This window comes from Salvelinus sp. IW2-2015, linkage group LG22 (genome assembly GCF_002910315.2).
Source record: "Salvelinus sp. IW2-2015 linkage group LG22, ASM291031v2, whole genome shotgun sequence".
Taxonomy (NCBI): Eukaryota; Metazoa; Chordata; class Actinopteri; order Salmoniformes; family Salmonidae; genus Salvelinus; species Salvelinus sp. IW2-2015.
Genome location: NC_036862.1, coordinates 23,114,775 through 23,134,782, shown reverse-complemented (window position 1 = coordinate 23,134,782; position 20,008 = coordinate 23,114,775). Strand labels below are relative to the sequence as shown.

Sequence of the window (20,008 nt, the reverse complement as noted above, 5' to 3'; positions counted from 1 at the left end):
TTGTGTAAACATTTTAGACAAAGAAGTCACAGAGTGCATGTAAAAATGAGATTCTGACGAACACAAAGCGCTAGGAGATTCTGACACTCACAGAGAACATGAACACAAAGGAAAAACAAAGTATTGTTAACTTRTTATGGCTGGGGGGCAATATTGAGTAGCTTGGATGAATAAGGTGCCCAGAGTAAACTGCCTGCTACTCAGGCCCAGAAGCTAAGATATGCATATTATTAGTAGATTTGGATAGAAAACACTCTGAAGCTTCTAAAACTGTTTGAATGATGTCTGAGTATAACAGAACTCATATGGCAGGAAAAAAAGAGAAYAAAATCCAACCAGGAAGWGGGAACTCTTGAGGTTTGTAGGTTTTCAAGTCTTTGCCTATCCAARATACAGTGTCAGTGGTCCGATTGCACTTCCTACAGCTTCCACTAGATGTCAACAGTCTTTAGAACCTTGTTTCAGGCTTCTACTGTGAAGGGGGAGCGAATAAGAGCTGTTTGAGTCAGGGGTCTGGCAGAACGCCATGAGCTAAGTRGGCGCGCGCCCGTGAGAGTTAGCTGCGTTCCATTGCATTTCTAAAGACAAAGGAATTGTCCGGTTGAAACATTATTGAAGATTTGTTAGAAATATCCCAAAGATTGATTCTATACATCGTTTGACATGTTTCTACGAAATGTAATATAACTTTGACTTTGTTTGGACTAAGTGCCTGCGCCTCTTGAATTTGGATTTGTGAACTAAACGCGAACAAAAAGGAGGTATTTGGACATAAATTATGGACTTTATCGAACAAAACGAACARTTATTGTGGAACTGGGATTCCTGGGAGTGCATTCTGATGAAGATCATCAAAGGTAAGTGAATATTTATATTGCTATTTCTGACTTCTATTGACTCCACAACATGGCGGGTATCTGTATGGATTGTTTTGGTGCCTGAGCTCTGCCTGAGCTCTGCACTCTTGAGGAATTGTTCTCAATTTCCTTATCTGTATGAGATTGCTTATGCTTCATGTTATAGTTATTGGTGATGTTTGTTTCAAGAGGAAATTATTTATTGTATTCTATAAAATATTTATATATAAATAATAAAATATTCTATATGTGTAGGGAAGTATTTATACATTTGCTTAGGTCCAATCTCTGATCTTTCCAAGCATTTTTTATATGCTAAAACAGGATAAAATTMTAAGAAAACATGTCAAATCATACTACTGTATGTAAACGTTTCCCTCAAAACCTTCCCCTCAGATTATTGCATGGTGTGCTTTTTCTGTAAGGCTTTTTTGAAATTTGACACAGCGGTTGCATTAAGGAAAAGTATATCTTTAATTCCATGTATAACACTTGTATTTTCATCAACATTTATGATGAGTATTCCTGTAAAACATACATATATTGTGTAACATGAAGTCCTATCAGTGTCATCTGATGAAGATCAAAGGTTAGTGATTCATTTTATCTCTATTTCTGCTTTTTGTTACTCRTCTGTTTGGCTGGAAAAATGGCTGTGTTTTTCTGTGGCTATGTACTGACCTAACATAATCACAAGGTGTACTTTCGCCGTAAATCCTTTTTGAAATCAGACATGTTGGCTGGATTCACAAGTGTAGCTTTAATTTGGTGTCTTTCATGTGTGATTTAATGAAAGTTTGATTTTTATAGTAATTTCTTTTTTAAAATTTGGTGCTCAAGTGGGACGTTAAATTCTCTGGGATATGTGGGACGCTAACTCAAAATGACAAGGTTCCAGTTTAACAACGTTTACTCAACCGTATTAGCACAATACATGGTTTCCATTCCCCTCAGGCCAGGTTCATCAACAATGAGACTCCTGCGCAGGCACACTAATAATGATAGCACTGTAATAACAGAAATATAGGGATACTTAAAACATGAACTTAACAATCTCCCACTTTTCTTTAAAGACAAAAAATCAACATAATTAAATGRCCCAAGTATTATTTAAGTTACCCATTACAAATGGGTTGTGTGACAAAGTTTTTAATTGTATTACTCAAGCTGCCACTTTCCATTACTGATTGCCTTTAGGAGCACAAGACCGGATGCTCCCTTTTTAGTCAGACAGTCAGCAAGCTGCTCCTTTGTGGCCGACCTGGATAACAGCTTTGAGGTGTGGAATCACAGTTGTAGCAAAGGTCTGTGAGCCACCCCAGATGAAGTCATCAACATGACAGGCAAGTACTCCAGTCACATTGCAGTCTTGATCAAGCCAATAGAAGAGTGCTGGATCCACRGGTGACATTTTTCCACCTGTACTTAGCATTGTTGTCTTGAATTTGTTGTAGCAGTAGAGCGATGCATCTGCCAAGCCATACACACACTTTTAAAATTTCCACAGTGTTCCTTCACGCTTAGCTTCAGGCGAGGTCGGATGTGTCCCTTGACGGCGCTGTTCCCTGCAAAAAGGCAGATTTGATGTCTATGGAAGGAAGTTTCCATTTTATTCTGGCGGATCACTGTTAGCAGCAATCTGAGTGAGTCTGAGGCGCATGTCGGTGAACCTTTTGGGAGTTCTTTAGCAGCCAGCTCCTCAAAACCTATAGCCATAAGACTTGCTTTTGGCACTATTCCAGTTAAGGATTCTTTACCTTTACCTTATTTAGCAGGGTTTCGCCTGCTAAATAAGTTKTGTTATACTCACAGACATGATTCAAACAGTTTTAGAAACTTCAGAGTGTTTTCTATCKAAATCTACTAATAATATACATATCTTATCTTCTGMGGATGAGTAGCTGGCAGTTGAATTTGGGTATGCTTTTCATCCAAACGTGAAAATGCTGCCCCCTATCCTAGAGAAGTTAACGTGTGTGGAACGRTTAAGTGATAATGCCTGAGAAGCCAGTGTTTCATCCTTCCACAAGATACAGTCCCGACAGATATCTAAGGTTGCTACCCAAGCCGGCTGGTCGTTTGTTCTATCGGTTTGGTTGCCAGAGACGTGACCCAGTCAAGTATTTTTGTTCTGTATCTATAGACGCAACCCAGTCGTTCGTTCTAAATGTTCCAATGCCATACTGGCTGGCAACATTCTTATACCGTGCTTGCTAGCTAGCCAACTACGGCTAACTTAGCCACGGCAAACAGTTCAGCCAGAATAACAACAAAGTAGCTGCATTTGCGTTTGTCTAAGCTGTTTTCTAGTGACATTTATTTGGATGCATCCATAACAATGAGCTAATGATGTTCGATTTCGCCTGGCATACAAAATGTGCTCTCTCGCCAGGACACTGCTGTTCAAAGAAGCTAGCCAACACCACAGCTAACACAATTACTTTAAACTGAAGCTGGAAAGACAGCAAACTAGCTAAACTTTCCCCCCCATTTTCTATTGACATTTCTTTGTATACCTGTATATCAATAAAAATGATGGCAGTTGATTCATGATTTCGACTGGCTGAGAAAAGCTGCCTGCCCATTATTCTCGTCCCAACACGTTCATTATTATGGAACAGCTGGAGATCGAATTTCAATATTGAAACAATGTTGCAAATGTCGGAGACAGACAGCAAGGTTTAAACAAATCTCCACTGTTGAGAATATATGCTAGTCTAAAAGAAATTGGAGATGATGTCTAGATGCTTTTTATAGTGGGTATCAAATGTATAAATTGCCTGGCTGGGCTGATGTGAGATGGAATAGAGTAAATAGGCATTTCAACATCATACATTTAGCCGGTGGTCACTTGTGGAATAAACACAGGCTAGAATGCAGTTTTAACCAATCAACATCCAGGATTAGACCCACCTGTTGTATAATGAGGTTTAGCCACTGATTTACATCAGCTAACAGAGAACAAAGCTGAAATCAACAGATGACCATAACAGACAAAGATCATTTTCACTTTGGAAAGATTCTCCTTACCTAGAATTGAGCGTAAATGTCCCTCCAAGGTTTGCAAAACCACTCCTTTAATTTCGGGGACGGATTTGCCCAAAAACTGCTCGCAAGCAATTGCCAAAAGATCATGATCTGTCATCACTTTGATCTGGAGAAAAGATGGAGGGTTAGAAAGACAGACTGTGGCCTGGTTGCATGCGCAAATATGAATCACTGTGCTTTAACTTGATCTATGGCTATGTTAGTGGAATTAAATAATTCCTCTAATGTACTCATTAATTAAATTCAATCTGTCTATTTATAAGAATTTGTAAGATACTTATTAACATAAAATAGACAGGATACAGTCTTATCAAAATTAGATAATAAGTGTTTATTCTCGGAGCACGCTGCCATTTGATCATAAACACAGGGTTATATACAAGATATGACGTCATAGGTTACAGAATGAGTCTCATTGTCCTGACAAATAGAAAACAGGTTCAAAAGTTCATTCTAACCTCACAGGGCACTCACATGAAACACCATATAATCATTTATCCTGAAGGCTCACTATAATTGATTACCACTTTAGCAGACAACTCAAGATAATGGAAGACCTAAAAAGTTTATCTAAACACCTCAGGGCTAAGTTGGGTCAGTTCAACCATAGTTTAACGACCCTTTCTGCTTATTTTATGACCCACAACACAAATCTCTTTTCCCCAGGCATGCAGAGTTCAATTAGTTATAGTTTTATCTAAAGCTAGAATTTGTTTTAACTATTTATTAACAAAATTCCTAACAGGCTATAAGTTAGTTTACACAAGGATTTAGTCCTTGGTTTACATTAATGTATTTTTCATACTCAGAACAGAATCTGTCCTGTGACACAAAAAGAGCTTACAGTACATGGAGTAGCTACTGCAGCAGTTGTAAACTGGTATGCCACAACGAGATATTAAATCAATAACAGTTAAAGTTATAAATAAGACAAACAGTTGAAGTCGTAAGTTTACATACACCTTAGCCTAACACATTTAAACTCGGTTTTTCACAATTCCTGAAATTTAAACCTGGTAAAAATGTCTTGTCTTAGGTCAGTTAGGATCACCACTTTATTTTAAGAATGTGAAATGTCAGAATAATAGTTGAGAGAATGATTTATTTCAGCTTTTATTTCTTTCATCACATTCCCAGTGGGTCAGAAGTTTACATACACTCAATTAGTATTTCGTAGCATTGCCTTTAAATTGTTTAACTTGGGTCAAACGTTTCAGGTAGCCTTCCACAAGCTTCCCACAATAAGTTGGGTGAATTTTGGCCCATTCCTCCTGACAGAGATGGTGTAACTGAATCAGGTTTGGAGGCCTCTTTGCTCGCACACACTTTTCTATAGGATTGAGGTCAGGCTTTGTGATGGCCACTCCAATACCTTGACTTTGTTGTCCTTAAGCCATTTTGTCCACAACTTTGGAAGTATGCTTGGGTCATTGTCCATTTGGAAGACCCATTTGCGACCAAGCTTTAACTTCCTGACTGATGTCTTGAGATGTGCTTCAATACATCCACATAATTTTCATTCCTCATGACGCCATTTATTTTGTGAAGTGCACCAGTCCCTCCTGCAGCAAAGCACCCCTACAACATGATGCTGCCACCCCCGTGCTTCACGGTTGGGATGGTGTTCTTCGGCTTGCAAGCCTCCGCCTTTTCCTCTAAACATAATGATGGTCATTATGGCCAAACAGCTCTATTTTTGTTTCATCAGACCAGAGAACATTTCTCCAAAAAGTACGATCTTTGTCCCCATGTGCAGTTGCAAACCGTAGTCTGGCTTTTTTATGGCGGTTTTGGAGCAGTGGCTTCTTCTTGCTGAGCGGCCTTTCAGGTTATGAATGATATGAGGACCTTGTTTTACTGTGGATACTTTTGTACTCATTTCCTCCAGCATCTTCACAAGGTCCTTTGCTGTTGTTCTGGGATTGATTTGCACTTTTCGCACCAAAGTARGTTCATCTCTAGGAGACAGAACACATCTCCTTCCTGAGCGGTATGACGGCTGTGTGGTCCCATAGTGTTTATACTTGCGTACTATTGTTTGTACAGATGAACGTGGTACCTTCAGGTGTTTGGAAATTGTTCCCAAGGATGAACCAGACTTGGAGGTCTACAATTTTTTTTCTGATGTCTTGGCTGATTTCTTTAGATTTTCCCATGATGTCAAGCAAAGAGGCATCGAGTTTGACCTTGAAATACATCCAAAGGTACACCTCCAATTGACTCAAATTATGTCAATTAGCCTGTCAGAAGCTTCTAAAGCCATGACATKYWTTTKTGGAATTTTCCAAGCTATTTAAAGGCACAGTCAACTTAGTGTATGTAAACTTTTGACCCACTGGAATTTGATACAGTGAATTATAAGTGAAATAATCTGTCTGTAAACAATTGTTGGAAAAATTACTTGTGTCATGCACAAAGTAGACGTCCTAACCGACTTGCCAAAACTATAGTTTGTTAACAAGAAATTTGTGGGGTGGTTGAAAAACGAGWTTRAATGACTCCAACKTAAYTGTATGTAAACATCCGACTTCAACGGTATTTTCCAATTCAATACAATTGACAAAATTATACTTTGTCACTCTTCTCACTGACAACACATTTTGTGAGACAAACGACGGAGGCATGTCATGGTGGTAACTGGTCTCTTTCCAGCATTGTATTATTTACCTGTGCCACCCCAGTGACAGTGATGGCGACCCCTTCAGCAGTCTCAACATCCTCACACTTAGGTTGGAGTGTCATAATCTCCAGTGTAATCCTGTTTGAGGAAAAACAGTATTTTAAGTAATGCAGACCTTAAAGGGGCAACCTGCAGTTCAAACAATAACACGTTCTCTTCCCACTGTTTGGGTAAAAAGGTATGCGATGGGGCTGTAGAAATGCAACCACTCAAATTCATAGAGCTATGGATGCAAGGACCCACCAATCCTGAAGTTAACAGGCAGAGGAGAAAAAAAGCTCTGTATCAGTGTGCTGACAAACTGCCTGGGAGCTCCTCAGTGGTGAAACTCCTCCTCCTTCAATCAGTGGTGAACCAGGTGGAACAAATCTTCCAGGCAATCTGGGCGTGCCAGCACCTGGCTCTGCTGTTGTCTTTAGACCGCAGTGAAAGGAGCATTTATAACACCACAAGACCAAGGAAACTTCATCTTTGTGATCAAGGTGACTGTGCAAGTCCAAGCCCTCCACAAAACTGTGAAAGACGCCATATTAGCCATGCTTGGCTAGACTGACTCAAGCAGTGCACTGCTAATGATACTCTGGAAAACACAGACTCTTAACTCTTAACTTTGATAGGACTTTTGCAGTGGTATTTATAACTTCAAATGTTGTTTGTGGGGTATAAAGGAAAAGTAAGAAGAGCCAAATTCATTGTTGACAAAGAACTTGTTTGAAATGGTTAAAAGTAATTTAAACTTTGTAGAAATCTTAGTAAACCAAGTTCTTAATTCAGTAACAAATGTATAGTCTAAAACATCTTTGGCWAAAAAAWTTAAGATTTGTCTGCTTAAAACTACTGATTAGAAAATAAATGTAATTTTTTACTACAAAAAATATTTAGAATGTATTTGGCTAAAATGCAAATTCAGAGAAAATATACTGATTCTGCTCATTTGATAAAAAATGGTGGGTTTCTATTTTGGGAAACATTTGCTTAAAAGTGGAAACCTTGTGTTTTATGGTGGCAGAAATGTGTTTATCTGGAGTGAATGTGGATAATTTTGTGTATTTGATTGGGCTGTCAACTCAAATAGTAACTTGTATTTGTCATCTCTTTTTTGAGGTTTTTCACCTGTTTACTGCCAACCAAAGAATGGTAAATAAAAGACAAAAAACTGATTCCATGGCTGTTTATTGAGTGAAATCCAGTTAAAATCTTCATGTGGAGGGACTGTCCTTTTCAAGTGGGGAATTGCACAAGAAAGAGGTCAAAACTTGACAATCAGTATTATGGGACACTGTTGTCACTGACAAAACATCTGTAGCAGAAGTAATGGGATAATTGAGGCTCAGCTGAAATATCTTCTCATCATTGAATAAATATTATTGGGAAGTCACATGAGTAGTTTCACAATGGCGACATTTCAGCCATGGAATATTTCTATAGTGGAACGTTTGTTTCTGGAGATTTATTACCTCTATTGCCACACACTTCCTTGACACACGGCCAAAACGACTAGAGACTAGTTACTGGCTATTGAGCAAACCTGACAAATATAACCTGAAGAAAACCTAAACATTGCATGCTTTCATGTAAACCCAGGGGATAATGCCTTAGAGTCAGTTAACTTCTTATGGCTGGGGGGCAGTATTGAGTAGCTTGAATGAATAAGGTGCCCAGAGTAAACTGCCTGCTACTCAGGCCCAAAAGCTAAGATATGCATATTATTAGTAGATTTGGATAGAAAACACTCTAACCTTCTAAAACGGTTTGAATGATGTCTGCGTATAACAGAACCCATATGGCAGGCAAAAACCTGAGAAGAAAATCCAACCAGGAAGTGGGAAATCTTAAGTTTGTAGTTTTTCAACTCTTTGCCTATCCAAGATAGTATAAATTTGGTCCGATTGCACTTCCTAAGGCTTACACTAGATGTCAACAGTCTTTAGAACCTTGTTTGAGGCTTCTACTGTGAAGGGGGAGAGAATGAGAGCTGTTTCAACCAGAGATCTGGCAGAGTGCCATGAGCTCAGTCTCGCGTGCGCCCGTGAGAGTTAGCTGCGTTCCATTACATTTCTGAAGACAAAGGAATTCTCTGGTTGAAACATTATTGAAGATTTATGTTAACAACATCCTAAAGATTGATTCTATACATCGTTTGACATGTTTCTACAAACTGTAACAGAACTTTTTTTACTTTTCCTCTGGACCTAGAGCTCGCGCCTCATGAATTTGGATTTGTGAACTAAACGCGCCAACAAAAAGGAGGTATTTGGACATAAATGGACTTATCAAACAAAACAAACATTTATTGTGGAACTGGGATTCCTGGGAGTGCATTCTGATGAAGATCAAAGGTAAGTGAATATTTATAATGCTATTTCTGACTTCTGTTGACTCCACAACATGGCAGGTATCTGTATGGCTTGTTTTTGTGTCTGAGCGCTGTACTCAGATTATTGCACGGGGTGCTTTAAAAAAAAATCTGAACACAGCCGTTGCATTAAGGAGAAGAGATCTAATTCCATGCATAACACTTGTATCTTTTATCAATGTTTATTATGAATATTTCTGTAAATTTATGTGGCTCTCTGCAAAAATCACCGGATGTTTTGGAAGCAAAACATTACTGAACATAACGCGCCAATGTAAACAGATTTTGGGATATAAATATGAACTTTATCGAACAAAATATCAAAGATCAAAGGTTAGTGATTCATTTTATCTCTTTTTCTGCCTCCTCTTTGGCTGGAAAAATGGCTGTGTTTTTCTGTGACTAGAACATAATCGTTTGGTGTGCTTTTGTCGTAAAGCCTTTTTGAAATCGGACACTGTGGTGGGATTAACAACAAGTTTATCTTTAAAATGGTGTAAATACTTGTATGTTTGAGGAATTTAATTATGAGATTTCCGTTTGAATTTGGCGCCCTGCACTTTCACTGGCTGTTGTCATATCGATCCCGTTTGTTTATTAACTTCTTACGGCTGAAATCCCGCAGAGGACAGCAGCTAACCTACAGCGAAAAGGAAGGTAAGAATTGGCCAAGTGACACCGGAAAAAAGGCAGAAGAGTGAATGTGTACTAGAGGTCGACCGATTAATCGGAATGGCGATTAATATCGGGGCCGATATCAAGTTTTCGTAACAATCGGAAATAGGTGTTCGTGCGGGGGCCGATTGCCTATTTTTTTTTTTTTACACTCTTTATTTAATCTTTATAACTAGGCAAGTCAGTTAAGAACACATTCTTATATTTCAATGACGGCCTAGGAACTTTCTGCATCGTTCAGGGGCAGAACGACAGATTTTTAACCTTGTCAGCTCGGGGGATCCAATCTTGCAACCTTACAGTTAACTAGTCCAATGCTCTAACACCTGATTACATTGCACTCCACGAGGAGCCGGCCTGTTACGCGAATGCAGTAAGCTAAGGTAAATTGCTAGCTAGCATTAAAAAAACAATCAATGACTGTCATTGCTCCAATATGTACTTAACCATAAACATCAATGCCTTTCTTAAAATAAAATACACCAGTATATATTTTTAAACCTGCATATTTTAGCTAAAAGAAATCCAGGTTAGCAGGCAATATTAACCAGGTGAAATTGTGTCATTCTCTTGCGTTCATTGCACGCAGAGTCAGGGTATATGCAACAGTTTGGGCCGCCTGGCTCTTTGCGAACTAATTTGCCAGAAATTTACGTAATTATGACATAACATGAAGGTTGTGCAATGTAACAGGAATATTTAGACTCAATGGATGCCACCCGTTAGATAAAATACGGAACGGCATAAACGTTTTGTTTCCGAGGTGATAGTTTCCGGATTAGTCAAGGTATATGGTTTTGAGAGAATAGTCGACCGTTTAATTCCTGTAATAACTTGCGGCTGAATTGAAAGGGTTTCCTTCGTTATTTTACCAGTTCATTCTTACAGAGAATGTCTTGATCTACTTCAAATAAGGTCTGTGTTTCGGAGGAGCAGACTGACAGGGGACCATGCAGACAAGCTCTGCTTTCTGCACTACAACCCAAAACTTCTTAACTGGGAATATTGAAGACCCATGAATGCTGGTGGTTCGTTTTAACATATATGTTCTCATGTTATTTGAGACTAAATTGTTTATTTATGATATTATAAGTTAAAATAAAAGTGTTCATTGTTTATTCAGTATTGTTGCAATTGTCATTTTTACAAAACGTGTGTGTATGAGAGATATATATATTTAAAAAATATTAATATTATTTTTTTTTAATCGCCCGATTAACCTGTTATGGCTGCAGGGGGCGTATTGGAAAAACTGGAAAATATGTGCCAATTTTCAAACGGGCTCTTAATCAATTTTTGCTCTTACAATATGCATATTATAATACTATTGGATAGAAAACAGTCTCTAGTTTCTAAAACCGTTTAAATTTTTCTCTGAGTGGAACAGAAGTCATTTGGCAGCACTTTCCCTGACCAGAAGTAGGATGTCAGAAATCTCTGTCTCTCTAACGTTATGCCTATAAATGGTCATTTGACGTTGACCCTACGGACACTTCAGACGCCTTCCTCTGGGTGTCAAGAGGGTGTGAGAGAAGGTTTTGTGTTCATCTTGTTTAGAGGTTGAATAAATAGCTTTCTTTGGCGTGACCGACCAATTCCGGAAGTCTGAAACGCGCGACTTGGGAGTGACATTGGGTTCTGTTTTGCTGCCGTTTTGGACGGGAACAATCTCCGGCTCGGTTTTTAGTTGATAAATGAGACCATATCATCGTAATGTATGTTTTTTCAATATAAGTTTAATCAGATTATTTGAATTTTTTCGGGAGTTGCCGTGTTCCGTTCTCTGAATTTATTTATGTTGGACAGATCCTGCCAGTGGACCGGTACCATGCTAAATTAAGGTGGAAAGTTGCAATTATGAAATCCAAACAACGACTCATCTGGACAAAGCAGAACATTGATCAACATTCTGATGAAAGATCAGCAAAAGTAAGACCCAATTTATAATGTTATTTCATATATCTGTCGTGCATGTAACTGGGTCGTGCGCGCCCAAGTGTGTCTGGCTAATGTGGCTATGCTAATATAGCGCTACATTTGTTTTCGCTGTAAAACATTTAATAAATCGGAAATATTGTCTGAATCACAAGAATCCTGTTTTCAATTGCTGCACAGTATGTATTTCTCAGATATGTTTATGAGGAGTAATTAGGTATTTTGATGTTGGTGTCTGTAAATGTTATGGCTGCTTTCGGTGCATGTTCTGATTGTAGCTGAAATGTAATTTTATAGATTATTTATACCATAAATACGGACATTTAAAAAAAAAACATATGCTATACAATAAATATTTTATAGACATGATATATATATGAAGTTGTTTCTTGCGTTAGTGGCTATAATATATCTTTATTTAATTCGGGATTTAGTATAGCTGGTGATGGAGGTTAACTGATCGGTGTTTAGGAAAGTGAGTGTTTTGTAAACGTATGGTTAGCAATATAGATTAACATAATTATTTCATATGTACATTTTCTGTAAAACATTTATAAAAATCAGGACATGTTGGCTTGATTCACAAGAAGTTCTAACCTTTCATATGCTGTATATGGACTGGTTTAATCGTCGTGGCACGTTAAATATATTTAAAAAAAAAATAGCTGTTGAAGTTGCGCGCCTACCTGCACTTGAGCTGGATGTTTGTCATAAGTGTCAACCGAGGATGTTCGGGCCTGACGCCCGCCGAAAAAAGGTTAATCGTATCGGCTTTTTTGTTCCTGCAAATTAAAATCGGTATCGGCGTTGAAAAATCATAATCGGTCGACCTCTAATGTGTACTGTAGTTTAAGAAGGTGAGGCTAAGTGTCCTTTGCAGTGTCTCCATTTGAAACATCCAGAACTCATTAACACAATGTAGGTCAGTAAGTAAAGTGTGGCACAGAATAAAATAGTCTTTCACGCACGCCTCCTGGCTGATTGTCAGGCCGCAGATGGGTGTGATTAGTGAATTATAGGCTATCATTGTGGAAATCTAAAATGTTGGATAACCTGTTGGATCCGTGTTCATAAATAATAGTGGGTTTCTAAACCTCAGGAAGCCCTTTTATCCAGTTTAGTATTTGTATGGAAACGTGTAGGATTATTTAGCCATTGAAGAAATAAAACAAGCCTCCTCCAGACCATTAGCAAAACAACCCATAACTGCTGATAGACTGATAGATGAAGACAATTCTATGCCATCATCAATGGTCTCACCTTTGAATGTCAGTGATGAGCCACCAGGCCCAGGCCCAGCCCCCCACCATGTAGGTCTTCTCATCTGAGCCACAACAGGCACCTGAAAAATTAAACAGACAAGGCGTGAGTCAGTGGCACAAGATTTCCATTGGGGAAAGAATTCATCATTCATCAGCATTCATTATTGATACTCAGTTGACACACTTGTCCGAGACCTTCTTAGGTTGTTAGCACAACAAGTCCTTTGTCTTGCTGCCCTGCACTAGCTATGTTACTACAGGGCCAAATGTAAAATGTTTAGGTATAGGCTACTCAAACTTCTATAAGGGTAGCCTACATGATTACCTAGCCTTGTGTATAATTTCCCTGCAAGCTCAGAAATCCCTTGGCCTTGGAAGCTAAGTGAGGATCCTATTACAGTGTATATAGCTAAGGATGTAGTAACAAAACCAATCAAAATATATTATTTAGCTTAGGGCTGACCCCAATTAGTCGACTGGTCGAGTGTTTGGTCGTTAGGCTGTTTGTTCGACCGAGATTGTGTGTTACTGCTTGACTAAAACACATATTTGTGTGCCGATCTCAGTGAACTAATCCATTGCGGAGGCCTAGACTAAAAGCCAATTTACGCTTGATCCGAAAATGTGGGCGGAGGCTCCATATCGAGGGTCTGACACAATTGCGGATTCTCCAGAGGAATGCAGAGTCCAATTTGAGCTCTGTACAGTATTGCAATGCTCCTCCCAAATGTTGTAACAATGCGGAGGGCTCTGTATAGCTCCACATTGACATGATTGGTTGACGGTAGGTGGGGGCGGTAGATCTTGTATAAACACACATTCACTTACTTGACAACAGCTCTGCACTGCTCTGTGAAGTGCAAGAKGTATGAATACCCTGACTTATGCTGAAGCTATATCACCGTAAATGCTGCATGGCCAATGCAGACGTCAGATTGACAATGCACAACGCACTTCTCTCTCCAGAATGCGCACTCTCCAGCCAACTTGTGCACATTCATTGTTTCATAACTTCATTGTGTGAATTGTTTGCGATTTATTGTTGCGAGTTCAAATCTCATCACTGACAACATGAGCATGTTAGCTAATTAGCAACTTTAACTACTTAATACATTTAGCATGTTATCTAACCCTAACATTAACCCTTTTAGTTAACCCTGACCCTTTAACCTAACTACTAATCTTAACCCTTTTATTATTTTTTTATTTCACCTTTATTTAACCAGGTATGCTAGTTGAGAACAAGTTCTCGTTTACAATTGCGACCTGGCCAAGATAAAGCATAGCAGTGTGAACAGACAACACAGAGTTACACATGGAGTAAAGAATAAACAAGTCAATAACACAGTAGGGGAAAAAATGAGTCTATATACATTGTGTGCAAAAGGCATGAGGAGGTATGCAATAAATAGGCCATAGCAGCGAATAATTACAATTTAGCAGATTAACACTGGAGTGATAAATCATCAGATGATCATGTGCAAGTAGAGATACTGGTGTGCAAAAGAGCAGAAAAGTAAATAAATAAAAACAGTAAGGGGATGAGGTAGGTAAATTGAGTGGGCTGTTTACAGATGGACTATGTACAGCTGCAGCGATCGGTTAGCTGCTCAGCCGAGCTAGCCGAGCTAACCCATAGCCGAGCTAAAGTTAGCCACCTAGCTAGAATTATTAACATATTGTACGTTTTTCAAATTCATAATGTATTGTATAACAATATATTTTGGAAATTCGTAACATATAATACAAATTGTAATTCGTAACATATCATGAATTGGGTGATGGACATCCACAAATTAATACATACCATACCAGTGGCGGTCGSTGCCGCTTAAGATGAGGATGATTATTTTTATTTTTTTTACGAGCATGGACATTTCTATTACAGCATATTGGATGACTCATTCGTATTCCATTCACCCAGCTCAATGTAACATTGATAGGTTTAGGCTACTGCATGATACTAAAATTTCCCCTGTACCCACCATGAGGTTGCTACAACCTAGCCTATGAATAAAAGTTTACAATCTAAGTGCACAGGTRGAGAGAATTGAGTAATCAAGGTGACAGACAGTGACACATTCAATACCTCCTTGCACATTCTTGCCTGCATCTAGCTGATCTACGGTGTAATCACTAGTCCAAAATTGGCAAATTAGTTCATTGGACAAATTCAGGTATGTTTATCCCCATTCCTTTTGCTTTCGTTTAAGAAGCATTTTTCAACAGAATTGGAATGAATACACCCCTGATCACACGCAAACACAGTTCACTTTCATAGCAGCCATATAAAAAGAGCATGATCACTTTGCTCCTTATATATATATATATATATATCATTCCATCTCGCAACCATATACTCGCTCTCCTCTCACCTTTTCCCTTCGCTTGTGGACTTATGTGCACCACAGATAAGCTGTCTGTGACCGGGCGAAAAAACCTTTCAAGCCAAACCATATCATGACTGCTAACCACTACGCAGAGCCTATATCATTGTCACCTCACAGTCAACATAGCTACTGGAACTAATGGGTTAGTAAACCCGCTACAATCATGCAGTAGTGTACAGTCAGAACGCAGTTCAACAGTTACAACGGCAGGCCCCGGGGGCAATAKATTTATTAAACCAAAAGCTTACCTTGACTTGTTAAGAGTTCCAATTTTGGATAGCCATAGCCAGCTAGCTAACATAACATCCCTCTCTGTTTGAGCCAGGTGTTTGAATAGGCTAAACTAGCTGATGGCATTCAGCTAGCTAAATGAACATTTAAAAAAAATTCAACCAAATATAGCTAGCGCTCTCTTGCGTCTCCTTAAATTTTGGAAGAAATACATTTGTTCAAAACTGTTTAACAATTGTCTTTCTCTCCGAGTCAACTACTCACCACATTTTATGCTGTGCTAGCTAGCTTTAGTTTATACTTTCAGTACTAGATTAATTCCCGGATCCTTTGATTGGGTGGACAACATGTCAGTTCATGCTGCAAGAGCTCTGATAGGTTGGAGGACGTCCTCCGGAAGTTGTCATAATTACTGTGTAAGTCTATGGAAGGGGGTGAGAACCAAGAGCCTGCTGGATTTTTTATTGAAGTCAATGCGCCCAGAGGAGGACAGAGGCTAGCTGTCCTCCAGCTACAGCTTGGTGTGACCCTAGAGAGTGCTGCTGAGGCTACTTTAGACCTTCATTGCAAAACAGTGTGTTTTAATCAATTATTTGCTAAAGTTTTATCTAAAACAGGACAACTTTAAATGTTTCAATATTTTTGTTTTTATGAAATTCACTGAGGATGGTCCTCCCCTTCCTCCCATGAGGACTTTACTTTACCATACTTTACCAGACTCCACTTTACCATACAAAACAWATCATACTAAATGGTATCTCATATTTACGTACAGAACAATATGAAATGCTCTGACACCAGGTTGGTTAATCAGCTGGTAACAACATAGCCCAAGATGTACTATTAAGGAGCCTAACTTTACTGTTACTTCTTAAGGTCCAAGGGCCTTATAAACTCAAAAAAAGAAATGRCCCTTTTTCAGGACCCTGTCTTTCAAAGATAWTTCACAAAAATCCAAATAACTTCAGATCTTCATTGTAAGGGGTTCAACAAACACTGTTTTCCATGCTTGTTCAATGAACCATAAACAATTAATGAACATGCACCTGTGGAACAGCCGTTAAGACACTAACAGCTTACAGACTGTAGGCAATTGAGGTCACAGTTCTGAAAACTTAGGACACTAAAGAGGAATTTCTACTTACTCTGAAAAACACCAAAAGAAAGATGCCCAGGTTCCCTGCTCATCTGCGTGAACATGCCTTAGGCATGCTGCAAGGAGGTATGAGGACTGCAGATGTGGCCAGGGCAATAAATTGCAATGTCCGTACTGTGAGACGACTAACACAGCGCTACYGGGAGACAGGACAGACAGCTGATTGTCCTTGCAGTGGCAGACCACGTGTAACACCACCTGCACAGGATCGGTCCATCCGAACATCACACATGCGGGACAGGTACAGGATGGCAACAACAACTGCCCGAGTTACACCAGGAAGGCACAATCCCTCCATRAGTGCTCAGACTGTCCGCAATAGGCTGAGAGAGGCTGGACTGAGAGCTTGTAGGCCTGTTGTAAGGCAGGTCCTCACCAGACATCACCGGCAACAATGTCGCCTATGGGCATAAACCCACCGTCGCTGGACCAGACAGGACTGGCAATAAGTGCTCTTCACTGACGAGTCGCGGTTGTGTCTCACCAGGGGTGATGGTCGGATTTGCGTTTATCGTCAAAGGAATGAGCATTACACTGAGGCCTGTACTCTGGAGCGAGATCGATTTGGAGATGGAGGGTCTGTCATGGTAGGCAATCTCAACACTATGTTACAAGGAAAACATCCTCCCTCATGTGGTACCTTTCCTGTAGGCTCATCCTGACATGACCCTCCAGCATGACAATGCCACCAGCCATACTGCTCGTTCTGTGCGTGATTTCCTGCAAGACAAGGAATGTCAGTGTACTGCCATGGCCAGCAAAGAGCCCGGATCTCAATCCCATTGAGCACGTCAGGGACCTGTTGGATCGGAGGGTGAGGGCTAGGGCCATTCCCCCCAGAAATGTTCGGGAACTTGCAGGTGCCTTGGTGGAAGAGTGGGGTAACATCTCACAGCAAGAACTGGCAAATCTGGTGCAGGCCATGAGGAGGAGATGCACTGCAGTAATTAATGCAGCTGTTGGCCACACCAGATACTGACTTACTTTTGTTCAGGGACACATTTTTCCCATTTCTGTTCGTCACATGTCTGTGGAACTTGTTCAGTTTATGTCTCAGTTGTTGAATCTTGTCATGTTCATACAAATATTTACACGTTTTAAGTTTGCTGGAAAATAAACGCAGTTGACAGTGAGATGTTAATATTTTTGCTGAGTATGTTATTTTCAGAGGTAGACTGGCCCTGGCAGCCAAACACTCCATCTATCGATTCTCAATTGTGATACGGTTCTACAAACATAATACACACTTAACGTATACTGTTTTAACTGGCTTTATTACAGTTGCAGACGACAGTATGTTGCAGCCGGCAACACGTTTATGGTGGCCTTCTTCGGTTACACACAGGTGTTCGGCGCATGCTAGATAGCTAATTAGTACAGGTGGTCCCTCTGTCTTCCGTAAACAGTAAACACGGAAATATAGCTGTGTGGGAACACTAACCCTATAAAAAGGTGTGTATCAATGTAACATTTTGTTTTTTTGAGGATGGTTTCTCTGATATGAAAGATAAGGTCCTTATGCTTCACAAATCATAKTGCAAGCAATGTGTGTTAATGTTCAGACTGAGCGGTGCTCCAAACAAAACTACCCAGACAATAAAACTTGTCCCTACAGATAAAACTCCCCCACAGAAGACGCCTTCGTCCAATGTATCTTAATGTGTAATGTAATATAACTGAGACATTATCAAGGGCTAGTTACAACTAGCTAACGTTAGTGAAGCGACATGATTTATGTTTATCCATCGAGCAAAAGCAACGCAATTACCGTTTCATTAACTAGCTAAAGTCAGCTATACATGAACTGAAAACACTTGGTAAACGAACAGGTTAACAAAATAATCATACATTAATAACAATTACGCATTTTGTTGGCTAYCTAGCATGCAGGGAGGACACCTACCAGAAACAACCACGGCTTCATTTGGTCCAACTGTAAGGCAGCTACCCATCTTCTTCCGGTGATATATCCTCACAAATATGCGTGAAACCCTTCTGTATTGTAATATACTTTGGTTGTGTGGTTAAATCGATTTAAAAAAAGTAAATATTCACAGCGTCTCTGCCACCTTCCTATTCAATCTCCTGCAAGCCCTCGCCTGAAATCAAGACTGTGACGTAGCCTAGCTAGCTAACGTTTGCCCTGCCCACTTCAGGGACTCCCTCCCTTCCCATGCAGTGTGTACTCGTAGCCGCTAGGTAGTAGCATTTTCTAAACTGTACTGTCTTCGGTAATAACCAATGGTAGTAGCGAGCATCTACTGTCTACTATCTGACTAACGTTTCTCCCTGCCTGTCTGTATCAACGATGCACACATATGGAGCCAGATACTTGTCAAAAGGTTGAACATACATATCGTTAGGATTGTAACAAAATCCATAAGTAAATTATTAGGATCGTAAGAAAAGGCATGCGTGAAACGAAGGTTACGTATGTAACCACGGTTATATGAGCTATATGGATCAGTCAAATATATTGGTATCAATCTGCGCTGGAGGGATACATCCGAGGTGAGGATTTACAGATTTACTCCCGTGTACACCTGTGTCATGGATGGGGTCTGCCCCTATATATAGACCCAATGGCCGCGACACACGTTCTCTACATCATTTTTGAAGCGCCTCTAGTACCGTAGAGGATTGGAGTGATCCATATAGCTCACATAACCGTGGTTACATATGTAACCTTCCATGTGGAAGGGGGGGGTCTCGGCACAGTCCCCGGAAAGGGAGGCAACGCCCAGGATCGCTGAACCAACCGCAGAGGGAGGTTCCACATTTACCCAGCTGGCCGCAGCACAAATATCAGTGAGGGGCACTCCTCTCGGTAGAGCCCAGGAAGCAGCCACACCTCGTGTTGAATGTGCCACCACAGATCCCAGCACTGGCCTGCCAGCCAAGCGGTATGCTGTCATAATCGTGTCCACGATCCAGCGAGAGAGCCTTTGCTTTGATGGCCCATCCCCCAGGATTCTCTTACCATAGCAGACAAAGAGCTGGTCTGTTGTTCTCACTGACCGTGTCCGCTCCTCATAGGCAGCCAGTGCCCGCACAGGGCACAGCATGTCGGACACCAGACTCCCCTGCCACTGCCGGGGGTCGTAAACAGACAGGATAAAAGATGTTCACATGCCTGTCTGACAGAACCATCGGGAGGAATGAACGGTTGGGACGGAGAGATATACTCCTCCCACCAGGGTCCATCCGGTAGCACTCAGAACTTACCAAAAGAGCATGGAGCTCACCCACCCTCTTCATGGAAGTAAATTATACCAAAAAAGCCACCTTCATAGAGAGGTGTTTCAGGGAGTCAGACTCCAACGGTTCGAAAGGCCGCTTTGCCAAAGCTGCCAAGACCACATCCAGATCCCAGCTTGCCATTGAGCGGGCTCTAGGCGACAAACCCCCTTCATAAACC

At 40.3% G+C, this 20,008-nt stretch overlaps 1 protein-coding gene across 1 annotated transcript in view; it reads right to left on the bottom strand.

Annotated features, from left to right (window-relative positions):
• Window positions 1-18,711, bottom strand: part of LOC111982826 (flotillin-2) — a 44,212-nt gene extending 25,501 nt beyond the window's left edge. The window contains exons 1-4 of the mRNA XM_024014438.2: window positions 18,494-18,711; window positions 12,812-12,893; window positions 6,573-6,663; window positions 3,888-4,011 (exon numbers count right to left, since the gene is read on the bottom strand). Of these exons, the coding sequence (XP_023870206.1) occupies window positions 3,888-4,011; window positions 6,573-6,663; window positions 12,812-12,893; window positions 18,494-18,542 (346 nt within the window). The 5' untranslated portion in view covers window positions 18,543-18,711. The remainder of the gene's footprint in view (window positions 1-3,887; window positions 4,012-6,572; window positions 6,664-12,811; window positions 12,894-18,493) is intronic.
• Between the last annotated feature and the right edge of the window lie 1,297 nt (window positions 18,712-20,008).